We start from the raw sequence: 18,662 nt of genomic DNA on the forward strand, positions 1-18,662 counted from the left end.
ACTCATTTACTCTCCAAAGAAGAAAGTTTAGGCCAAATAAGCACCTGAGAGTCAGTGAATGAGGTCCCACTATTGGGAGATTTTGAAATTAATATAGAAATGAATTTTGTTTTGCTTTTTTTTTTTTTTTTTTTGTATTTTTCTGAAGCTGGAAACGGGGAGAGACAGTCAGACAGACTCCCTCATGCGCCCGACCGAGATCTACCCGGCACGCCCACCAGGGGGCGATGCTTTGCCCCTCCGGGGCGTTGCTCTGTTGCGACCAGACCGCTCTAGCGCCTGGGGCAGAGGCCAAGGAGCCATCCCCAGCGCCCGGGCCATCTTTACTCCAATGGAGCCTCGCTGTGGGAGGGAAAGAGAGAGACAGAGAGGAAGGAGAGGGGGAGGGGTGGAGAAGCAGATGGGCACCTCTCCTGTGTGCCCTGGCCGGGAATTGAACCCGGGACTTGTGCATGCCAGGCCGATGCTCTACCACTGAGCCAACCGGCCAGGGCCTTGTTTTGCTTTTAAGGAATTATTCTCACCCTGGCCAGGTAGCTTATTTGGTAGAATGTCATCCCAATATGTCAAGGTTGCAGGTTGGATCCCCTGGTCTGGGCACATATTGTAATCAACCAATGATTGCATAAATAAGTGGAACAACAAATTAATGTCTCTCTCTCTCCCTCTCCCTCTCTCTCTAAAAATAAATAAAAATTAAAAATATTTTAAAGGCTTTTTTTGTGCAAGAGACCAGAAAACTATTATACTATTTATAGACTAGAATTGTTTGAGGTATGGTTCATGAGTTAACTGCCTTTGTGACAGATACTTGTTAACTGTACATTTCTGGGGGCAGATCCTAAAGTCTCCAGGTGCGTCTTAAGCATAATCAAGTTTGAGAACCCTTGTGTTAGGCTTTAGTCAGTGTCCATTCATATACAGTGTGTCCAGAAAGTCATGATGGACTTTTGACGGGTCACAGGAAAACAACAAAAGACGACAGAAATGTGAAATCTGCACCAAATAAAAGGAAAACTCTCCCAGTTTCTGTAGGATGATGTGGCAGCATATGCGCATGTGCAGATGATGACTAACACCGTGTATACAGCGGAGCAGCCCATGGCCATGCCAGTCGAGATATAGACGGTACAGAGGACAGTTCAGTATGTTCTGTGGCTCGCTAAATTCGAATCCATGACCAAAGTGCAACATGAATATCGGTGCGTTTATAACGAAACACCACCACATAGGAATAACATTACGCAGTGGGATAAGCAGTTGAAGGAAACTGGCAGTTTGGTGGAGAAACCCCCTTCTGGTAGGCCACCAGTGACGAGTCTGTAGAGGCTATACGGGCTAGCTACCTAAGGAGCCCTAAAAAAATCTGTGTGTGAGCCCACATCGAACTGCACTGAATAGGTATGAAACTGGGAGAGTTTTCCTTTTATTTGGTGCAGATTTTACATTTCTATCGTCTTTTGTTGCTTTCTTGTGATCGGTCAAAAGTGCACCATGATGGAGTTGATGCTTCCAGCTCCTCTCCCCTTCTCTCTCTCTGTCTCTCCCTCTCCTCTCTAAAATGAATAAATAAAAATTTAAAAAAAAAAATTAAAAAAAAAAAGTACACCATGATTTTATGGACACCGTAGATAGGTATGGGCAGTGTTGGTGTTTGTATTGAAAATACCAAGCCTGACCTATGGATAAAGTGTCGACCTGGAATGCTGAGGTCACCAGTTCAAAACCCTGGGCTTGCCTAGTCAAGGCATATATGTGAGTTAATGCTTCCTGCTCCTCCCCTTCTCTCTGTATCTCTCTCTCTCTGCCTTTTCTCTAAAATGAATAAATAAATAAAAATAATTTTAAAAAAAGCTTACTGTCAGCTTTCTTTCCTAATATTTGCCTGACTCTGGTGGCACAGTGGATAAAGCGTCGACTTGGAATGCTGAGATCGCTGGGTCAAGACCATGGGCTTGCCTGGTCAAGGCACATATGGGAGTTGATGCTTCCTGATTCTCCCCTCTTCTCTCTCTCTCTCTCTCTCTCTCTCTTTCTCTCTCTCTGTAAAATGAATAAATAAAATCTAAAAGAAAAAAGAAAATACCAATTTTTTCCTCCTCCTGTATGTCTTCTTATTTTATTTTATTTTTGTTCCCTCACATCTCATGTTTTGCAGGTATTTTCCAAAGAAACTTTTTTTTTTTTCTTGTACTTTTCTGAAGCTGGAAACGGTGGAGACAGACAGACTCCCGCATGCGCCCGACCGGGATCCACCCGGCACGCCCACCAGGGGGCGATGCTCTGCCCCTCCGGGGCGTCGCTCTGGCGCGACCAGAGCCACTCTAGCGCCTGGGGCAGAGGCCAAGGAGCCATCCCCAGCGCCCGGGCCATCTTTGCTCCAATGGAGCCTTGGCTGCGGGAGGGGAAGGGGGGGGTGGAGAAGCAAATGGGCGCTTCTCCTATGTGTCCTGGCCGGAAATCGAACCCGGGTCCCCCGCACGCCAGGCCAACGCTCTACCGCTGAGCCAACTGGCCAGGGCCCTGTATGTCTTCTTTACTCTTAGTACCACCCAACCCTTTTGACACCAGATGTGTGTGGGTTTTCCCCCACTAAGCAATTCTGTTATACTAGTTGGGTTTCTTACAATTTAACTCAGTTCTAACACTGTCTGTGTGGAGATAGCATCACATTTCATAGGTTAAGGGGTCAGTCCCATGAGACTGCCTAGCACTTCAAATGGCAGTCGTAGGTAGTGGGTTCTCCGGTGCAAATTAGAGGTTCCCAAGACCCCCTCGTGTTTGATTAATTTGCTAGAATGACTTACAGAACTTAGGGAACCACTTAGGTTTACCAGTTTATTAAAGGATCTGATCAAGGGTACAGATGAATAACCAAATGAAGAGAGATATACGGGGAGGTCTGGGGGGGGGGTGAGGGGCAGTCCTAAGTGAATAAATCCCTGTGGAGCTTGGGTTTGTCACCTTCCTGGTGTTTGGATGTGTTTGTCCAAATGAGAGCTCTCCAAACCTCATACTATTGGGATTCTATGGAGGCTTTCTTATGATTGATTATTTCCAGCCCTCCATTCTCTAGAGAAGCAGGGGGACAGGGCTGAAAATTTTAAGTTTCTAATCATGGCTGTCTTTCTGGTGACCAGCCCCATTCATGAGTCACCTTATTAAAGATGCTTCCAGTGCTTTTATCACTTAGATATTTATAAAGGTTTTAGGAGCTCTGTGTCAGGTTGCCTTTAGTGGTCCCTGAAATAATTCTCCTGTATTCACTGGTCCCAAAGTGTAAAAGATTGAAAACCACTGATCTCTTTTATCTTTCTGTTACTACAGGATGTTCCAGGCTCACTTCATATGTCCTTTCATTTTTTGTAGATTGGTTCGAGTGAGTAAAAACTATCGATCAGTCATAAGAGCGTGCATGGAGGAAATGCACCAGGTTGCAAGTAAGGACTTTGTGTGTGTATATGTGATAATTGAAACTACAAGGTAAAATCTGATTGACATTCCAGTTCAAACTCAACTTTCATATCTTAAGTTTTTGTCAATCATCTTGAATATATTTTTCAAGTTAGAACATACAGAGTTGACAGATTTAAGGCTAATGGGCCAAATTAAGGATCTTTGAGAATTTTCTTCCCAGTTCATTGACCTTGGAGACTTAAAGTCACCATAACCATGAGAGCCATGTCACTCCTGGATGCCAGATAGTCTTATATAACATGGTGGTCTCTATATTTGCTGTGGTGCAGTTAAATGTGCTGTTTTTAACTTCAGGGTCTTGGTTTGAGAATCATTGATTTACAACAAAGAGATATGAGGCATTTAAAAGGAATAATCTATAGAGAGTCCTGGCTGGGTAGCCTAGTTGGTTAGAGCGTTGTTCTGATAAACCAATGTTGCGGGTTCAATCCTTGGTCAGGGCACGTCATACAAGAATATCTCTCCCTGCCTGACCAGTGGTGGCGCAGTGGATAAAATGTTGATCTGGAACACTGAGGTTGCCTGTTTGAAACCCTGGGCTTGCCTAATCAAGGCTCATACAGGAGTTGATGCTTCCTGTTTTTCCCCTCTTCTCTGTCTGTCTGTCTCTCTCCCCCTCTCCCCCCCCAAAATGAACAAAAATAAAATCTTAAAAGAAAGGAAAGACTATCTTTCCCTTTTCCTCTCTAAAATTAATAAAGAAATAAGCCTGACCAGGCAGTGACGCAGTAGATAGAGTATCGGACAGGGACGCAGAGGACCCAGGTTCAAATCCCCTGAGGTCACTGCTTGAGCGCGGGCTCACCAGCTTGAGTATGGGGTTGCTGGCTTGAGTGTAGGATCATAGACATGACCCCATGGTCACTGGCTTGAGTCCAAGGTTGCTGGCTTGAGCAAGGGGACACTAGCTCTGCCATAGGCACCCCCCCAACTCAAAGGACATATGAGAAAGCAATCAAGGAAGAACTAAGGTGCGCAATGAAGAATTGATGCTTCTCATCTCTCCCTGCCTGTGTGTCTGTACCTATCTCTGTCTCTTATCGCAAAAATGAATGAATACATAAATAAATAAATAAAATTTAAAGAGAATCTATAGAGAAAATGGGTGGTCATTAGAAGAAACAAAGGCACAAGTCACAGAATCTAGTATGTTGGTATGTGAAGTTAGTGTAATAAGACTGAAAGTTCCATTGTTCACTTAAACTGTTTTGTGTTTTGTTAGTTGCTGCTAAAGATCCACTCTGTGGCCGCCAGTTCAGCATCCAGGTAAGGAAGGGGTCTGCCTTTGTTGTGCTGGCACTGTCTTTCTGCATCATTGCAACCCACCTGAGATGACTTTGCACTCACTGGTTTTTGCATAAATTTGTACTTTTTCCAGATAGTCAGGCACCTCCTTGGGGCAGTAAGGATCATCTTAAACTTCCTGTTGCCCCTTCAAGGCCTAGCATATTGAAACAAAGGATGCGCTGGTTAAATACTTTTATGAGTTCTCGGTTTTTAGGGGAAGTAAGAACCCCTCTTGCCCTCTCTCCTTCTCCCTCTTCCCCTCTCCTCTGCTCTCCCTCTCCCTCATCCTTTCTCTCCAAAATTAATAAACTAAAATAAAAGAATTTTCTTTCTTTGGTAGAATTTTTTATTTTATTAAAAAAATTTTTTGTTGTTGTTATTTTATCCAAAGGTAGAAGCGAGGAGGCAGTCAGACTCCTGCATGCGCCCAACCGGGATCCACCCGGCATGCCCACCAGGGGGCGATGCTCTGCCCATCTGGGGCATTGCTCTGCCGCAATCAGAGCCATTCTAGCACCTGAGGCAGAGGCCACAGAGCCATCCTCAGCGCCCGGGCCAACTTTGCTCCAATGGAGCCTTGGGAGGGGAAGAGAGAGACAGAGAGGAAGGAGAGGGGGAGGGGTGGAGAAGCAGATGGGCGCCTCTCCTGTGTGCCCTGGCCGGGAATTGAACCCGGGTCGATGCTCTACTGCTGAGCGAACTGGCCAGGGCTGAATTTTTTTTTTTAAACATAAGAGAAAGTTTATTTAGAAAGTCACAGAGATAGAAGAAATGGGCTATAGGAAACAAATTACAGAGGCAAAAGAAGGGGAGCTTAGGAGAGAAATGCACCATGGGGTGGGGAGGGGAAATGCCTCTATGGTACAAGTTTTTGTGTATGTTGTTACTTATTTATTTTAGCAAGAGAAGAAGAAGGTGGAGAGAGAGAGAATGAGGAACATTGATCTATTCCTGTATGGGTCCTGACTGGGGATCAAACTGGTAACCTCTGTGCTTTGGAGTGATGCTCTACCATGCCAAAGTAGTCGGCAAGGTCATTAGTCAACAGAGCCAAATATCAACAGTATAACAATTGAAATTTCTCTTGAGAGCCAAATTTTTTTAACTTAAACTACATAGGTAGGTATATTCCTTATCAAGGTAGCACCTGCACATGGTGTTTTGTGGAAGAGCCACACTCAAGGGGCCAAAGAGGTGCAGTTTGCCTACCAGGGCAAATCTAAGCAACCAAGCTATCTGGCCAGGGCCTTTTTTTTTTCAATAGAGAGACAGGAAGGGAGAGAGACGAGAAGCATCAACTCGTAGTTGCATTACCTTAGTTGTTCATTGATTGCTTCTCATATGTGCCTTGGCTGAGGGGCTCAAACAGAGCCAATGATGCCTCACCCAAGCCAGCGACCTTGGGCTCAAGCCAGGGATCTCAGAATTTCAAACCTGGGACCTCGGCATCCATGGTTGACACTGTCTACTGTGCCACCACCAGGCAGGCTAGGGCTTTTTTTTTTGTGTGTGTGTGTGTGTGTGTGTATGTTTTTCTGAAGTTGGAAACAGGGAGGCAGACAGACTCACACGTGCCCGACCGGAATCCACCCGGCACGCCCACCGGGGGGCGATACTCTGCCCATCTGGGCCGTCGCTCTGTTGCAACCAGAGCCATTCCAGTGCCTGAGGCAGAGGCCATAGAGCCATCCTCAGCGCCCGGGCCATCTTTGCTCCAATGGAGCCTTGGCTGCGGGAGGGGAAGAGAGAGACAGAGAGGAAGGAGAAGGGGAGGGGTGGAGAAGCAGATGGGTGCTTCTCCTGTGTGCCCTGGCCGGGAATCGAACCCGGGACTCTTTCACGCCAGGCCGATGCTCTACCACTGAGCCAACTGGCCAGGGCCTTTTTTTTTTTTTTTTTTTTTTCATTTTTCTGAAGCTGGAAACAGGGAGAGACAGTCAGACAGACTCCCGCATGCGCCCGACCGGGATCCACCCGGCACGCCCACCAGGGGCGACGCTCTGCCCACCAGGGGGCGATGCTCTGCCCATCCTGGGCGTCGCCATGTTGCGACCAGAGCCACTCTAGCGCCTGGGGCAGAGGCCAAGGAGCCATCCCCAGCGCCCGGGCCATCTTTGCTCCCATGGAGCCTTGGCTGCGGGAGGGGAAGAGAGAGACAGAGAGGAAAGCGCGGCGGAGGGGTGGAGAAGCAAATGGGCGCTTCTCCTGTGTGCCCTGGCCGGGAATCGAACCCGGGTCCTCCGCACGCTAGGCCGACGCTCTACCGCTGAGCAAACCGGCCAGGGCAGCCAGGGCCTTTTTTAAAAAAATTTTATTTTTTTATTTTTTACAGAGACAGAGAGTGAGTCAGAGAGAGGAATAGACAGGGACAGACAGACAGGAACAGAGAGAGATGAGAAGCATCAATCATTAGTTTTTCATTTCGCGTTGCAACACCTTAGTTTTTCATTGATTGCTTTCTCATATGTGCTTTGACCGCAGGCCTTCAGCAGACCGAGTAACCCAGGGGTCCCCAAACTTTTTACACAGGGGGCCAGTTCACTGTCCCTCAGACTGTTGGAGGGCTGGACTATAAAGAAAACTATGAACAAATCCCTATGCACACTGCACATAGCTTATTTTAAAGTAAAAAAAACAGAACGGGAACAAATACAATATTTTCAATAAAGAACAAGTAAATTTAAATCAACAAACTGACCAGTATTTCAATGGGAACTATGCTTCTCTCACTGACCACCAATGAAAGAGGTGCCCCTTCCGGAAGTGCGGTGGGGGCCAGATAAATGGCCTCAGGGGGCCGCAGTTTGGGGACCCCTGGAGTAACCCCTTGCAGGAGCCAGCGACCTTGGGTTCAAGCTGGTGAGCTTTTGCTCAAACCAGATGAGCCCACACTCAAGCTGGTGACCTTGGGGTCTCGAACTCGGGTCCTCTGCATCCCAGTCCAACGCTCTATCCACTGTGGCACCGCCTGGTTTTTTTTTTTTTTTTTTTTTTCATTTTTTCTGAAGCTGGAAACGGGGAGAGACAGTCAGACAGACTCCCGCATGCGCCCGACCGGGATCCACCCGGCACGCCCACCAGGGGCGAAGCTCTGCCCACCAGGGGGCGATAATCTGCCCATCCTGGGCGTCGCCATGTTGCGACCAGAGCCACTCTAGCGCCTGGGGCAGAGGCCACAGAGCCATCCCCAGCGCCCGGGCCATCTTTGCTCCAATGGAGCCTTGGCTGCGGGAGGGGAAGAGAGAGACAGAGAGGAAAGCGCGGCGGAGGGGTGGAGAAGCAAATGGGCGCTTCTCCTATGTGCCCTGGCCGGGAATCGAACCCAGGTCCTCCGCACGCTAGGCCGACGCTCTACCGCTGAGCCAACCGGCCAGGGCTTGTTTTTTTTTTTAATTTTAATTTTTGCCCTGGCTGGATGGCTTGGTTGATTTCAGCATTGTACTGATGTGCATAATTGCTTTTTGGTCCTCGTTCAGTGCACATACAGAAACAGATCGATGTTTCTGTCTCTCTTTCCTTCCCTCTCTCTAAAATCAATCAATTGGTGTGACCTATGGTGGCGCAATTGATAGAACGTCAACCTAGAACACTGAGGTCGCCAGTTTAAAATCCTGGGCTTGCCTGGTCAATGCATTTATGAGAAGCAATAAAAGAACAGCTAAAGTGAAGCAATTATTAGTAGCTACATCTCGTTCCCTATCCCCTATACTCTCTGTAAAATCGATAAATAAAATCTTTTTTAAAAAGCAATAAATAAATTATTCTTTTTTTTAGAGATAAAAAAAAATATTTTAGGCCCTGGCCGGTTGGCTCAGTGGTAGAGCGTCGGCCTGGCGTGCAGGAGTCCTGGGTTCGATTCCCGGCCAGGGCACACAGGAGAAGCGCCCATCTGCTTCTCCACACCCCCCTTTCTCTCTGTCTCTCTCTTCCCCTCTTGCTGAGGCTCCATTGGAGCAAAAAAAAGATGACCCGGGCTCTGGGGATGGCTCCTTGGCCTCTGCCCTAGGCGCTAGAGTGGCTCTGGTCACGACAGAGCAACGCCCCCTGGTGGGCGTGCCAGGCGAATCCTGGTCCGGCGCATGCGGGAGTCTGACTGCTTCCCCGTTTCCAGCTTAAGGAAAAAAAAAAATTAATTTATTGTGTTTACATAGATTCAAGTGTCTCACTGAATACATCTCCTCCACCCCCGTGTTTAAAGATTTTTAAAAAAATTCATTTTAGAGTAGAGGAGGAGAGAGAGAGAGAGAAAAGAGGGGAGGAGCAGGAAGCATCAACTCCCATATGTGCCTTGACTGGGCAAACCCAGGGTTTTGAACCAGCCACCTCAGCATTCCAGGTGAATGCTTTATCCACTGCGCCACCACAGGTCAGGCAATAAATTATTTCATAAAAATTTTTACTTTTTTATTTATTTATTATTTATTATTATATATATATATATTTTTTTTAAAGAGACAGAGAGAATCAGAGAGAGGGATAGATAGGGACAGACAGGAACGGAGAGAGATGAGAAGCATCAATCATCAGTTTTTTGTTGCGACACCTTAGTTCATTGATTGTTTTCTCATATGTGCCTTGACCATGGTCCTTCAACAGACTGAGAAACCCCTTTCTCGAGCCAGCAACCCTGGGCCCAGGCTGGTAGCTCTGCTCAAACCAGATGAGCCCATGCTCAAGCTGGCGACCTTGGGGTCTCGAACCTGGGTCCTCCACATCCCAGTCCAACACTCTACCCACTGCACCACCACCTGGTCAGGCTTTTTTTTTTTTTTAAGATTTTATTTATTGATTCATTTACAGACAGAGAGAGGGATAGATAGGGACAGACAGACAGGAACGGAGAGAGATGAGAAGCATCAATCATCAGCTTTTTGTTGTGGCTCCTTAGTTGTTCATTGATTGCTTTCTCATATGTGCCTTGACCGTGGGCCTTCAGCAGACCGAGTAACCTGTTGCTCGAGCCACTGACCTTGGGCTTAAGCTGGTGTGCTTTTGCTCAAACCAGATGAGCTGGGCTCAAGCTGGCGACCTCGGGGTCTCGAACCTGAGCCTTCTGCATCCCAGTTCGACTCTCCATCCACTGCACCACCGCCTGCTCAGGCCAGGCTTTTTTTTTGACAGAGGGACAGACAGGAAGGAAGGGAGAGAGATGGGAAACATCAATTCTTCATTGCAGTGCCTTAGTTGTTCATTGGTTGCTTTCTCATATATGCCTTGACGGGGGGTGGAGGGCTCCAGCAGAGTTAGTGACTCCTTGCTGAAGCCAGTGACCATCAGGTCACATCTGTGATCATACACTCAAGCCAGCGACCCTGTGCACAAACTGATGAGCCCACGCTCAAGCCAGATGAGCCTGTGCTCAAGCCAGCGACTTCAGGGTCTCGAACCTCGGTCCTCCGAGTCCCAGTCTGATGTTCTATTTACTGTGCCAGTGGCTGGGCAGGCTGTTTTTACTTTTCAGTTAGAGTTGACATTTAGTATTTCATATTAGTTCTAGGTGTACAGCGTAGTGGTTAGATATTTATGTAATTCATGAAGTGATTCCCCCAGTCTGGTAGTACCCACTTGGCACCACAAAGTTATTATAATATTGACTGTGTTTTTTTTTTTTTTTCTGAAGCTGGAAACAGGGAGAGACAGTCAGACAGACTCCCGCATGCGCCCGACCGGGATCTACCCGGCACGACCACCAGGGGCGATCCTCTGCCCACCAGGGGGCGATGCTCTGCCCCTCCGGGGCATCGCTCTGCCGCGACCAGAGCCACTCTAGCACCTGGGGCAGAGGCCAAGGAGCCATCCCCAGCGTCCGGGCCATCTTTGCTCCAATGGAGCCTTGGCTCCGGGAGGGGAGGAGAGAGAGAGGAAGGAGGTGGGGGGGGGGTGGAGAAGCAAATGGGCGCTTCTCCTATGTGCCCTGGCCGGGAATCGAACCCGGGTCCCCCGCACGCCAGACTGACGCTCTACCGCTGAGCCAACCGGCCAGGGCCTCTTTTTTCTTTTTTAATTAAGATTTATTTTTCCATTGATTTGTAGAGAGGAAGGGGTGGGAAGAGAGACAGAGAGAAGCATCAGCTCGTTGTTTTACTCAGTTTTGTACTTATTAGTGCTGCTTTATGTGCCCTGACAGTGTCAACTTCGTGACCTCTGGTGTGCTGGGTTGACACTTTATCCACTGAGTCACCTGGGCTATGGTAGAATCTTGAAACTGTTCAAACTCAGTCGTTAATATGGACTGATACACTGTCTCTGAAGTCAGCAAAGCATTTATTTTTCTTTGTGAATAAGCTGTTCTTTGTGCATAGAAGGATGGTGGGGAATGGGAGAATGTATATTTCTAAGGGCAGGTTTATTATGGGGTCTTAAATTGGTTTCCCTTTTTATAGACTTACCTAAAGTCTTTTCCTTTGAATAACAACTTCACAATTTTTGCTGTACCTATGTATTATAAAATTATTTACTGAATATATTTCTTTTTTTTTTTTTTTTTTAAATTTATTTATTTATTTATTTTTACAGAGGCAGAGATAGACAGGGACAGACAGACAGGAACGGAGAGAGATGAGAAGCATCAATCATCAGTTTCTCGTTGCGCGTTGCGACTTCTTAGTTGTTCATTGATTGCTTTCTCACATGTGCCTTGACCGCGGGCCTTCAGCAGACCGAGTAACCCCCCGCTGGAGCCAGCGACCTTGGGTCCAAGCTGGTGAGCTCTTTGCTCAAGCCATATGAGCCCGCGCTCAAGCTGGCCACCTCGGGGTCTCGAACCTGGGTCCTTCCGCATCCCAGTCCGACGCTCTATCCACTGCGCCACCACCTGGTCAGGCTTTACTGAATATATTTCTATAAATTTTCTCTCCTTTAATTGCTCTGATAAAGCTTCTTTGTAAACCGTACTATTCATCAAAATTTTGAGTGTAATGAGCTAGTTTTTGTTGTTGTTGTTGTTGTTTTAATTAAGTGTGAGGCAGGGAGGCAGAGAGACTTAAATTCACCTTGACCAGGATCCATCTGGAAAGCCTCTACCAGGCAATGCTCTGCTGTACTGGGCTACAGCTTAGTTGTTCAGCAACCAAGCTATTTTAGTGCCTGAGGTGAGGCCATGGAGCTATCCTTAGTGTCCAGGGCTAACTTTGCTCGAATCATTTGAGCCATGGCTGTGGGAGGGGAAGAGAGAAAGAAAGAGATAAGGAGAAGGGTGGAGAAGCAGATCGTCTCTTCTGCTGTGTGCCCTGACCAGGAATTGAATCTTGGATGTCCACATGCTGGGATGACGCTCTACCACTGAGCCAACCGACCAGGGCTAGTTATTTTTTTCTAATACACATTAAACTAAGACTATAACTGTTAAAATAAGAAAATGTTAGTTTGTATTTTACCCTCTAAAATTCTCTCACCGGTTGTGGGAAACCCTGCATGGGAATACTCAGTAAATGTTGACCAACCTGTGATTCAAGCCCTGCTTTGTGCTCAAGAGTAAATCCTAGGAATGTTTCAGTCAAAACTTTGTCTTCATTTCTTCCTTAGGTCTCCATTTTGTCAGCAACGGAGCTAATCTGGAACCTTTGTGAGATTCTTTTTATTGAAGTAGCCCCAGGTGAGCATGGACTGTTTCTATCCAATACCAGAGGTGGCCCCTGCCCTTTCTTTTTTGTTTTTCCTGGGTATTGTGAGGAGAGTTTTGTTTCCTAGAATGCTCTTTTCATCACTTCATCAACACAGCCATCAGAAAGCATGACATGATGGCCAAAGAAGCCTGTTGTTTTGTCAGGTGTTGCAAAATAATCAGACAGAATGCCTTCCGGAAACATAAAATGTTAGGCAGATGACCCTTGAAAAATACCAAGAAAACATTAAATTAGTGTGTGAAAGGGATGGGTGGTGGTGTATCCTGGACTAGTCAGGCTTCAGAAAGGGGAGGGGCACAGGCTGTTCCTCACAGCCTACAGAAAAACCAGATCTACCAACACATTGATGTCAGACTTGTAGCCTCCAGAAGTGTGAGACAATAAATTTCTGTTTAAAAAAAAAGGAGGCCTGACCAGGCGGTGGCGCAGTGGATAGAGCATCGGACTGGGATGCGGGAGACCCAGGTTCGAGACCCCGAGGTCACCAGCTCGAGTGCAGGCTCATCTGGTTTGAGCAAAAGCTCACCAGTTTGGACCCAAGGTTGCTGGCTTGAGCAAGGGGTTACTCGGTTTGCTGAAGGCCCACAGTCAAGGCATATGTGAGAAAGCAATCAGTGAACAACTAAGGTGTCACAATGAAAAATTGATGATTGATGCTTCTCATCTCTCTCCGTTCCTGTCTGTCTGCCCCTTTCTATCCCTCTCTCAGTCTCTGTAAAAAAAAAAGAAAAAAAAAAAAGGAGGCCCCAGCCTGACTAGGTGGTGGCACAGTGCAGAGCGTCATACTGGGACGCAGAGGACCCAGGTTTGAATCCCGCTAGATTGCCAGCTTGATTATGGGCTCATCCAGCTTGAGCATGGGATCATAGACATGATCCCAAGGACGCTGGCTTGGAGCCCAAGGTCACTGGCTTGAGCAAGGGGTCACTCGCTCTGCTCTAGCCCCCCCAGTCAAGGCACATATGAAAAAGCAATCAATGAACAACTAAGGTGCCACAACGAAGAATTGATGCTTCTCACCTGACTAGGCAGTGGCACAGTGGATAGAGCGACGGACTAGGACGTGGAGGACCCAGGTTCGAGACCCTGAGGTCGCCAGCTTGAGCGCAGGCTCATTGGATTTGAGTGAGGTTCACCAGCGTGAGCCCAAGGTTTCTGGCTCGAGCAAGGGGTCACTCGGTCCACTGTAGCCCCCCGGTCAAGGCACATATGAGAAATCAGTCAATGAACAACTACGGAACCACAACAAAGAATTGATGTTTCTCATCTCTCTCCCTTCCTGTCTGTCCGTCTCTATCTGTCCTTTTCTCTCTGCCACACACACCACACAAAAAAAGAATTGATGCTTCTCATCTCTCTCCCTTCCTGCCTGTCTGTCCCTGTCTCTCTCTCTGTCTTTCTCTCTCACTGTCTGTCTCTACCGCTAAAAGAAAAAAAATAAAATAAAGGAGGCCCTGGTAGCTCAGTTGGTTAGAGCACTGTCCCAAAGCACAGAGGTTGCCTGTTTGATCCCTGGTCAGGGTACATATAGGAGCAGATCAATATTCCTATGTCGGGCCCTGGCCGGTTGGCTCAGTGGTAGAGCGTCGGCCTGGTGTGCAGAAGTCCCGGGTTCGATTCCTGGCCAGGGCACACAGGAGAAGCGCCCATCTGCTTCTCCACCCCTCCCCCTCTCCTTCCTCTTTGTCTCTCTCTTCCCCTCCTGCAGCCGAGGCTCCATTGGAGCAAAGATGGCCCAGGCACTGGGGATGGCTCCTTGGCCTCTGCCTCAGGCGCTAGAGTGGCTCTGGTTGCAACAGAGCGACACCCCGGAGGGGCAGAGTATCGCCCCCTGGTGGGCAGAGTGTCACCCCTGGTGGGCGTGCCGGGTGGATCCCGGTCGGGCGCATGCGGGAGTCTGTCTGACTGTCTTTCCCCGTTTCCAGCTTCAGGAAAATACAAAAAAAAAAAAATATTCCTATGTCTCTTTCTCCTTACCTCTCTCTCTAAATAGAATCAATAAAATAAAGATAAAAAAAATAACAACAAGCACACCTGGTCAGTGGAGAAGTATATAGAGTGTCGCACTGTAATGCCAAGGTGGCTGGTTCAATCCCAGGGTCACTGGCTCAAGCCCAGGGTTGCAGGCTGCTGGAGTCTCCAGCTTTTTCCTGACGGTGGGTCTCCAGCTTGTTCCTGACAGTGCTGGTTCAATCCTGATATAGCTGGCTTGACCCCAGGGGCACCAATTTGAGCCCCAGTCAGGGCACTTGTGAGAAGCAATTAAGGACATAACTAAGTGGAACAAGGAGTGGATGCTTATTTCTCTCCCTTCCTCTCCCCCCTCCCTTTCCTCCTCTTCCTCTCTACCCTCCCCCCTTCTTTCTCCCTTTCCACCCTACTTCCCCTCTCTCAGAAACAGGGATGTGAGAAGGAATCAGGCCATGGGAGGCAAAGTCACTTTGAGAATTCTGTTGCTAATGATTGGGGTAGGGACAACCCTTTGTATTAATTGTCCACTGAGTTATTCTGTTGATCTTGAATTACACTGTGGTCAGTATAGTATTCTGTCTTTAGCAGGTTTATTGTGGAATTGCTACAGGCTTTTTTATATTCTTTTAATGGTCTGTTTGCTTTTATTCATAAGTAAATGTTAATAATCTGCACAGCCTGATCAGGTGGTGGCGCAGTGGATAGAGAGTCAGACTGGGACTCCGAGTACTCACGTTCAGAACCCCAAAGTCACTAGGTTGAGCGCGGGCTCACCAGCTTGAGCATGGGGTCACTGGCTTGAACATGTGATCATAGACATGAGCCCAAGGTCGCTGGCTCGAGCAAGGAGTCACTGGCTCTGCTGTAGACCCCCGTTCAAGGCACATATGAGAAAGCAATTGATGAACAACTAAGGAGCCACAACAAAGAATTGATGCTTCTTATCTCTCCCTTCCTGTCTGTCCCTCTCTCTGTCCTTTTCTTTTGCTAAAAAGTAATAATAATCTCTGTGCAGTAATAGCTATTTATTTATTCTCCTGCTAAAATACTGAATAACTTGAAAATAAAGTTAGTTGTTCGTGTTCCTGTCTCTTCCAGTAGATTTTTTTTTTTTTTGACAGGGACAGACAGGAAGGGAGAGATGAGAAGCATCAATTCTTCATTGTGGCACCTTAGTTGTTCATTGGTTGCTTTCTCATATGTGCCTTGACTGAGGGGCTACAGCAGAGTGAGTGATTTCTTGCTTAAGCCAATGACCATGAGGTCATTTCTGTGATCCCATGCTCAAGCCAGCGACCTTGGGGTTTTAAACCTGGGTGGTCTGGGTCCTATTCCGATGCTCTATCCACTGTGCCACCTCCTGGTCAGGCTCCCAGTAGAGTTTTTTTTGTTTGTTTTGAATTTTTTTTTTTTTGTATTTTTCCGAAGTTGGAAACGGGGAGGCAGTCAGACAGACTCCCGCATGCGCCCGACTGGGATCCATCCGGCACGCCCACCAGGGGGCAATGCTCTGCCCATCTGGGGCATCGCTCTGTTGGAGCCTTGGCTGCAGGAGGGGAAGAGAGAGACAGAGAGGAAGGAGAGGGGAAGGGGTGGAGAAGCAGATGGGCGCCTCTCCTGTGTGCCCTGGCCAGGAATCGAACCCGGGACTCCTGCATGCCAGGCTGATGCTCTACCACTGAGCCAACTGGCCAGGGCCTCCCAGTAGAGTTTTGAGAGCTGTCACTATGTTGTTATTTTTGCATACCTAACACCTAACCAGTACCGGTTCCCTAAGTGGTCATTACTTACCTAACCATTAAATATTGAACAGTCATGAAGAGTCTGGAGGCAGGGCTTAAGGTCTGGGCCTCGTGTTCAGCCCTTTCCAGAATTCAGTGAAAGGTGTTGCTCTCTGGCATAGATGGAGATATTCCATAAAAGTCCATTTGCTAGTCCAGTCTTTCATTCAGAACCACATGTGTGTTCACTTAAGAGTTATAAACCACTTCCTACAGATTTGTCTGCCCTATATTGTGTTTGTATTGTCGGAAAGTAGAATTTGCTGCACGTGAAACTGGTTTTGTGTATGATGAGAGTCTTCCCTCCAGCTGGTCTGCTCCTCCTCCACCTACTTGACTGGGTCCGACTGCACATGTGTGAGGTGGACAGTGTGTTGGCAGATGTTCTGGGCAGTGAGAATCCAAGCAAACATGACTTCTTCTGGAACTTGGTAAGGACTCCATGCAGGCTGGGCCTGCCTGCCTCCCACCTGATGTTCTGTTTTCCCCAGTGCTTGCAGGCCAGCCTGAGCATTGCTTACTGAGCCTGAGTGCACTTGGCCTGGCTCTTTCTGATTATGGAGATGCCCTTAGATCTTTGATTCCCTTCTCCACGGAAGAGTTTTGAACTAAGTTATCATGTACAAAATATAATGCTGTGTAGACTTTCCAGCAAGAAGGCAGTTTGGTTTCTTTGTGGATCTAAGGGAGAGAAGTTACAAAGATAATACAAAACCAAAACCGATGATAGGGCTTGGGGGTGGAGCTTGGATGTAAATGAGCTTGAGGGGTTGTTTTGAGGTGATAGAAATGTTCAAAAACGATTGTGATGATACACAATTCTGCAAACTTACTAAAGCATATTGACTTACACACTTAAATAGGTGAATGTTTATAGTGTGTAAATTATAACTCAAAAAAGCTATTATGTTAAAAACAAAAAGATTGATGATCCCAAAGTCATTTCGGGTTATCAATTTGGAAGTCTTTGTGTGTGCCAAGGGTCTGTGTATGTGTATGTTTGTATGTATGTTCTGCCTGTAAGCATACCTGTACCGACCTGTGACCCAGTTGGGAGGGGCCAGGAAGGGGATTGCTAGTTGACCTGAATAATGGAAAGTTCATTAGTTATAAAATCTGGTCAAGGCCCTGGCCGGTTGACTCAGTGGTAGAGGGTCTGCCTGGCGTGCAGGAGTCCTGGGTTCAATTCCCAGCCAGGGCACACAGGAGAAGCGCCCATCTGCTTCTTCACCCCTCCCCCTCTCTGTCTCTCTCTTCCCCTCCCACAGCCGGGGCTCCATTGGAGCAAAGTTGGCCCGGACGCTGAGGATGGCTCCATGGCCTCTGCCTCAGGCGCTAGAATGGCCCTGGTTGCAACAGAGCAACACCCCCTGGTGGGCATGCTGGGTGGATCCTGGTCGGGCGCATGCGGGAGTCTGTCTGCCTCCCCATTTCCAACATTACAAAAATACAAAAAAAAAAAAAGCTGGTCAAGAGTTATATTCAGTAAAAGGTATATATAATTCAGGGCAAGAGTTGTTGCTTTTGAGGCTTTTTTTTTTTTAATTTATTTTTCTGAAGCTGGAAATGGGGAGAGACAGTCAGACAGACTCCTGCATGCGCCCCATCGGGATCCACCCGGCACGCCCACCAGGGGCGAGGCTCTGCCCCTCCAGGGCGTCACTCTGTTGCGACCAGAGCCACTCTAGCGCCTGGGGCAGAGGCCAAGGAGCCATCCCCAGTGCCCGGGCCATCTTTGCTCCAATGGAGCCTCGGCTGCGGGAGGGGAAGAGAGAGACAGAGAGGAAGGAGAGGGGGAGAGGTGGAGAAGCAGATGGGCGCTTCTCCTGTGTGCCCTGGCCGGGAATCGAACCCGGGACTTCTGCACGCCAGGCCGACGCTCTACCACTGAGCCAACCGGCCAGGGCTTTTTTGTCCAAGTAATCTGTGAAACTGAAGGAAGAGCTTTTGCCCAGGAAGTGTTGGCCCCAGAATTTGAGTCTCTGATTCATTTACTCACTGAAATTTTATTGAGGGCTACTCTGCACAGCACTGAGGAAACAACCATGACCAAAATGTGCAAAAAGATTCCTGCCCTTATTGATGAGCTTCCATCCTGCATAGGGTGATAGTAATTGAATACAGAAATAAGTAAAGCAGATAGCTTGTTTAATAGTGACGTGCTATGGAGAGAATAGAGCCAGGGAGCGAATTGGAGTGTTCGAGTGGAGGAGAGTCAGGAAAGGTCTCACTCAGGAGAGCCCTGCAGGATGTGAGGCAGGGAGCTGTGCAGATGAAGAGAGAAAGCTTATTTCAGACAGCGAGGCCTGTGAATGCTGTGTCTAGAGGCCGAAGGGGACGGAATGTGTGGAGATCAATGAGCCAGGAGCAGCAGAAGCAAGAGGGAGAGTTGGGGAGTTAAGGGCAGAAAGGTACTGGGCCAGGTGGTAGAGGACCTGCTGGGCTGTCATAAGGACTTGAGCTTTTAGAGAGTCAGTATAGCAGAGGAGCCACTGTCTGGAGTCAGAGTCACTGTGTTAGC

At 47.8% G+C, this 18,662-nt stretch overlaps 1 protein-coding gene across 2 annotated transcripts in view; it reads left to right on the top strand.

Moving 5' to 3' along the window:
* Positions 1-18,662, top strand: part of NUP85 (nucleoporin 85) — a 46,572-nt gene that overhangs the window by 16,760 nt on the left and 11,150 nt on the right. For both annotated transcript variants that reach the window (XM_066234006.1, XM_066234005.1), the window contains exons 4-7: positions 3,370-3,440; positions 4,700-4,743; positions 12,289-12,358; positions 16,451-16,572. In XM_066234006.1, the coding sequence (XP_066090103.1) occupies positions 3,370-3,440; positions 4,700-4,743; positions 12,289-12,358; positions 16,451-16,572 (307 nt within the window). The remainder of the gene's footprint in view (positions 1-3,369; positions 3,441-4,699; positions 4,744-12,288; positions 12,359-16,450; positions 16,573-18,662) is intronic.

This window comes from Saccopteryx bilineata, chromosome 6, assembly GCF_036850765.1.
Source record: "Saccopteryx bilineata isolate mSacBil1 chromosome 6, mSacBil1_pri_phased_curated, whole genome shotgun sequence".
NCBI classification, from domain to species: domain Eukaryota; kingdom Metazoa; phylum Chordata; class Mammalia; order Chiroptera; family Emballonuridae; genus Saccopteryx; species Saccopteryx bilineata.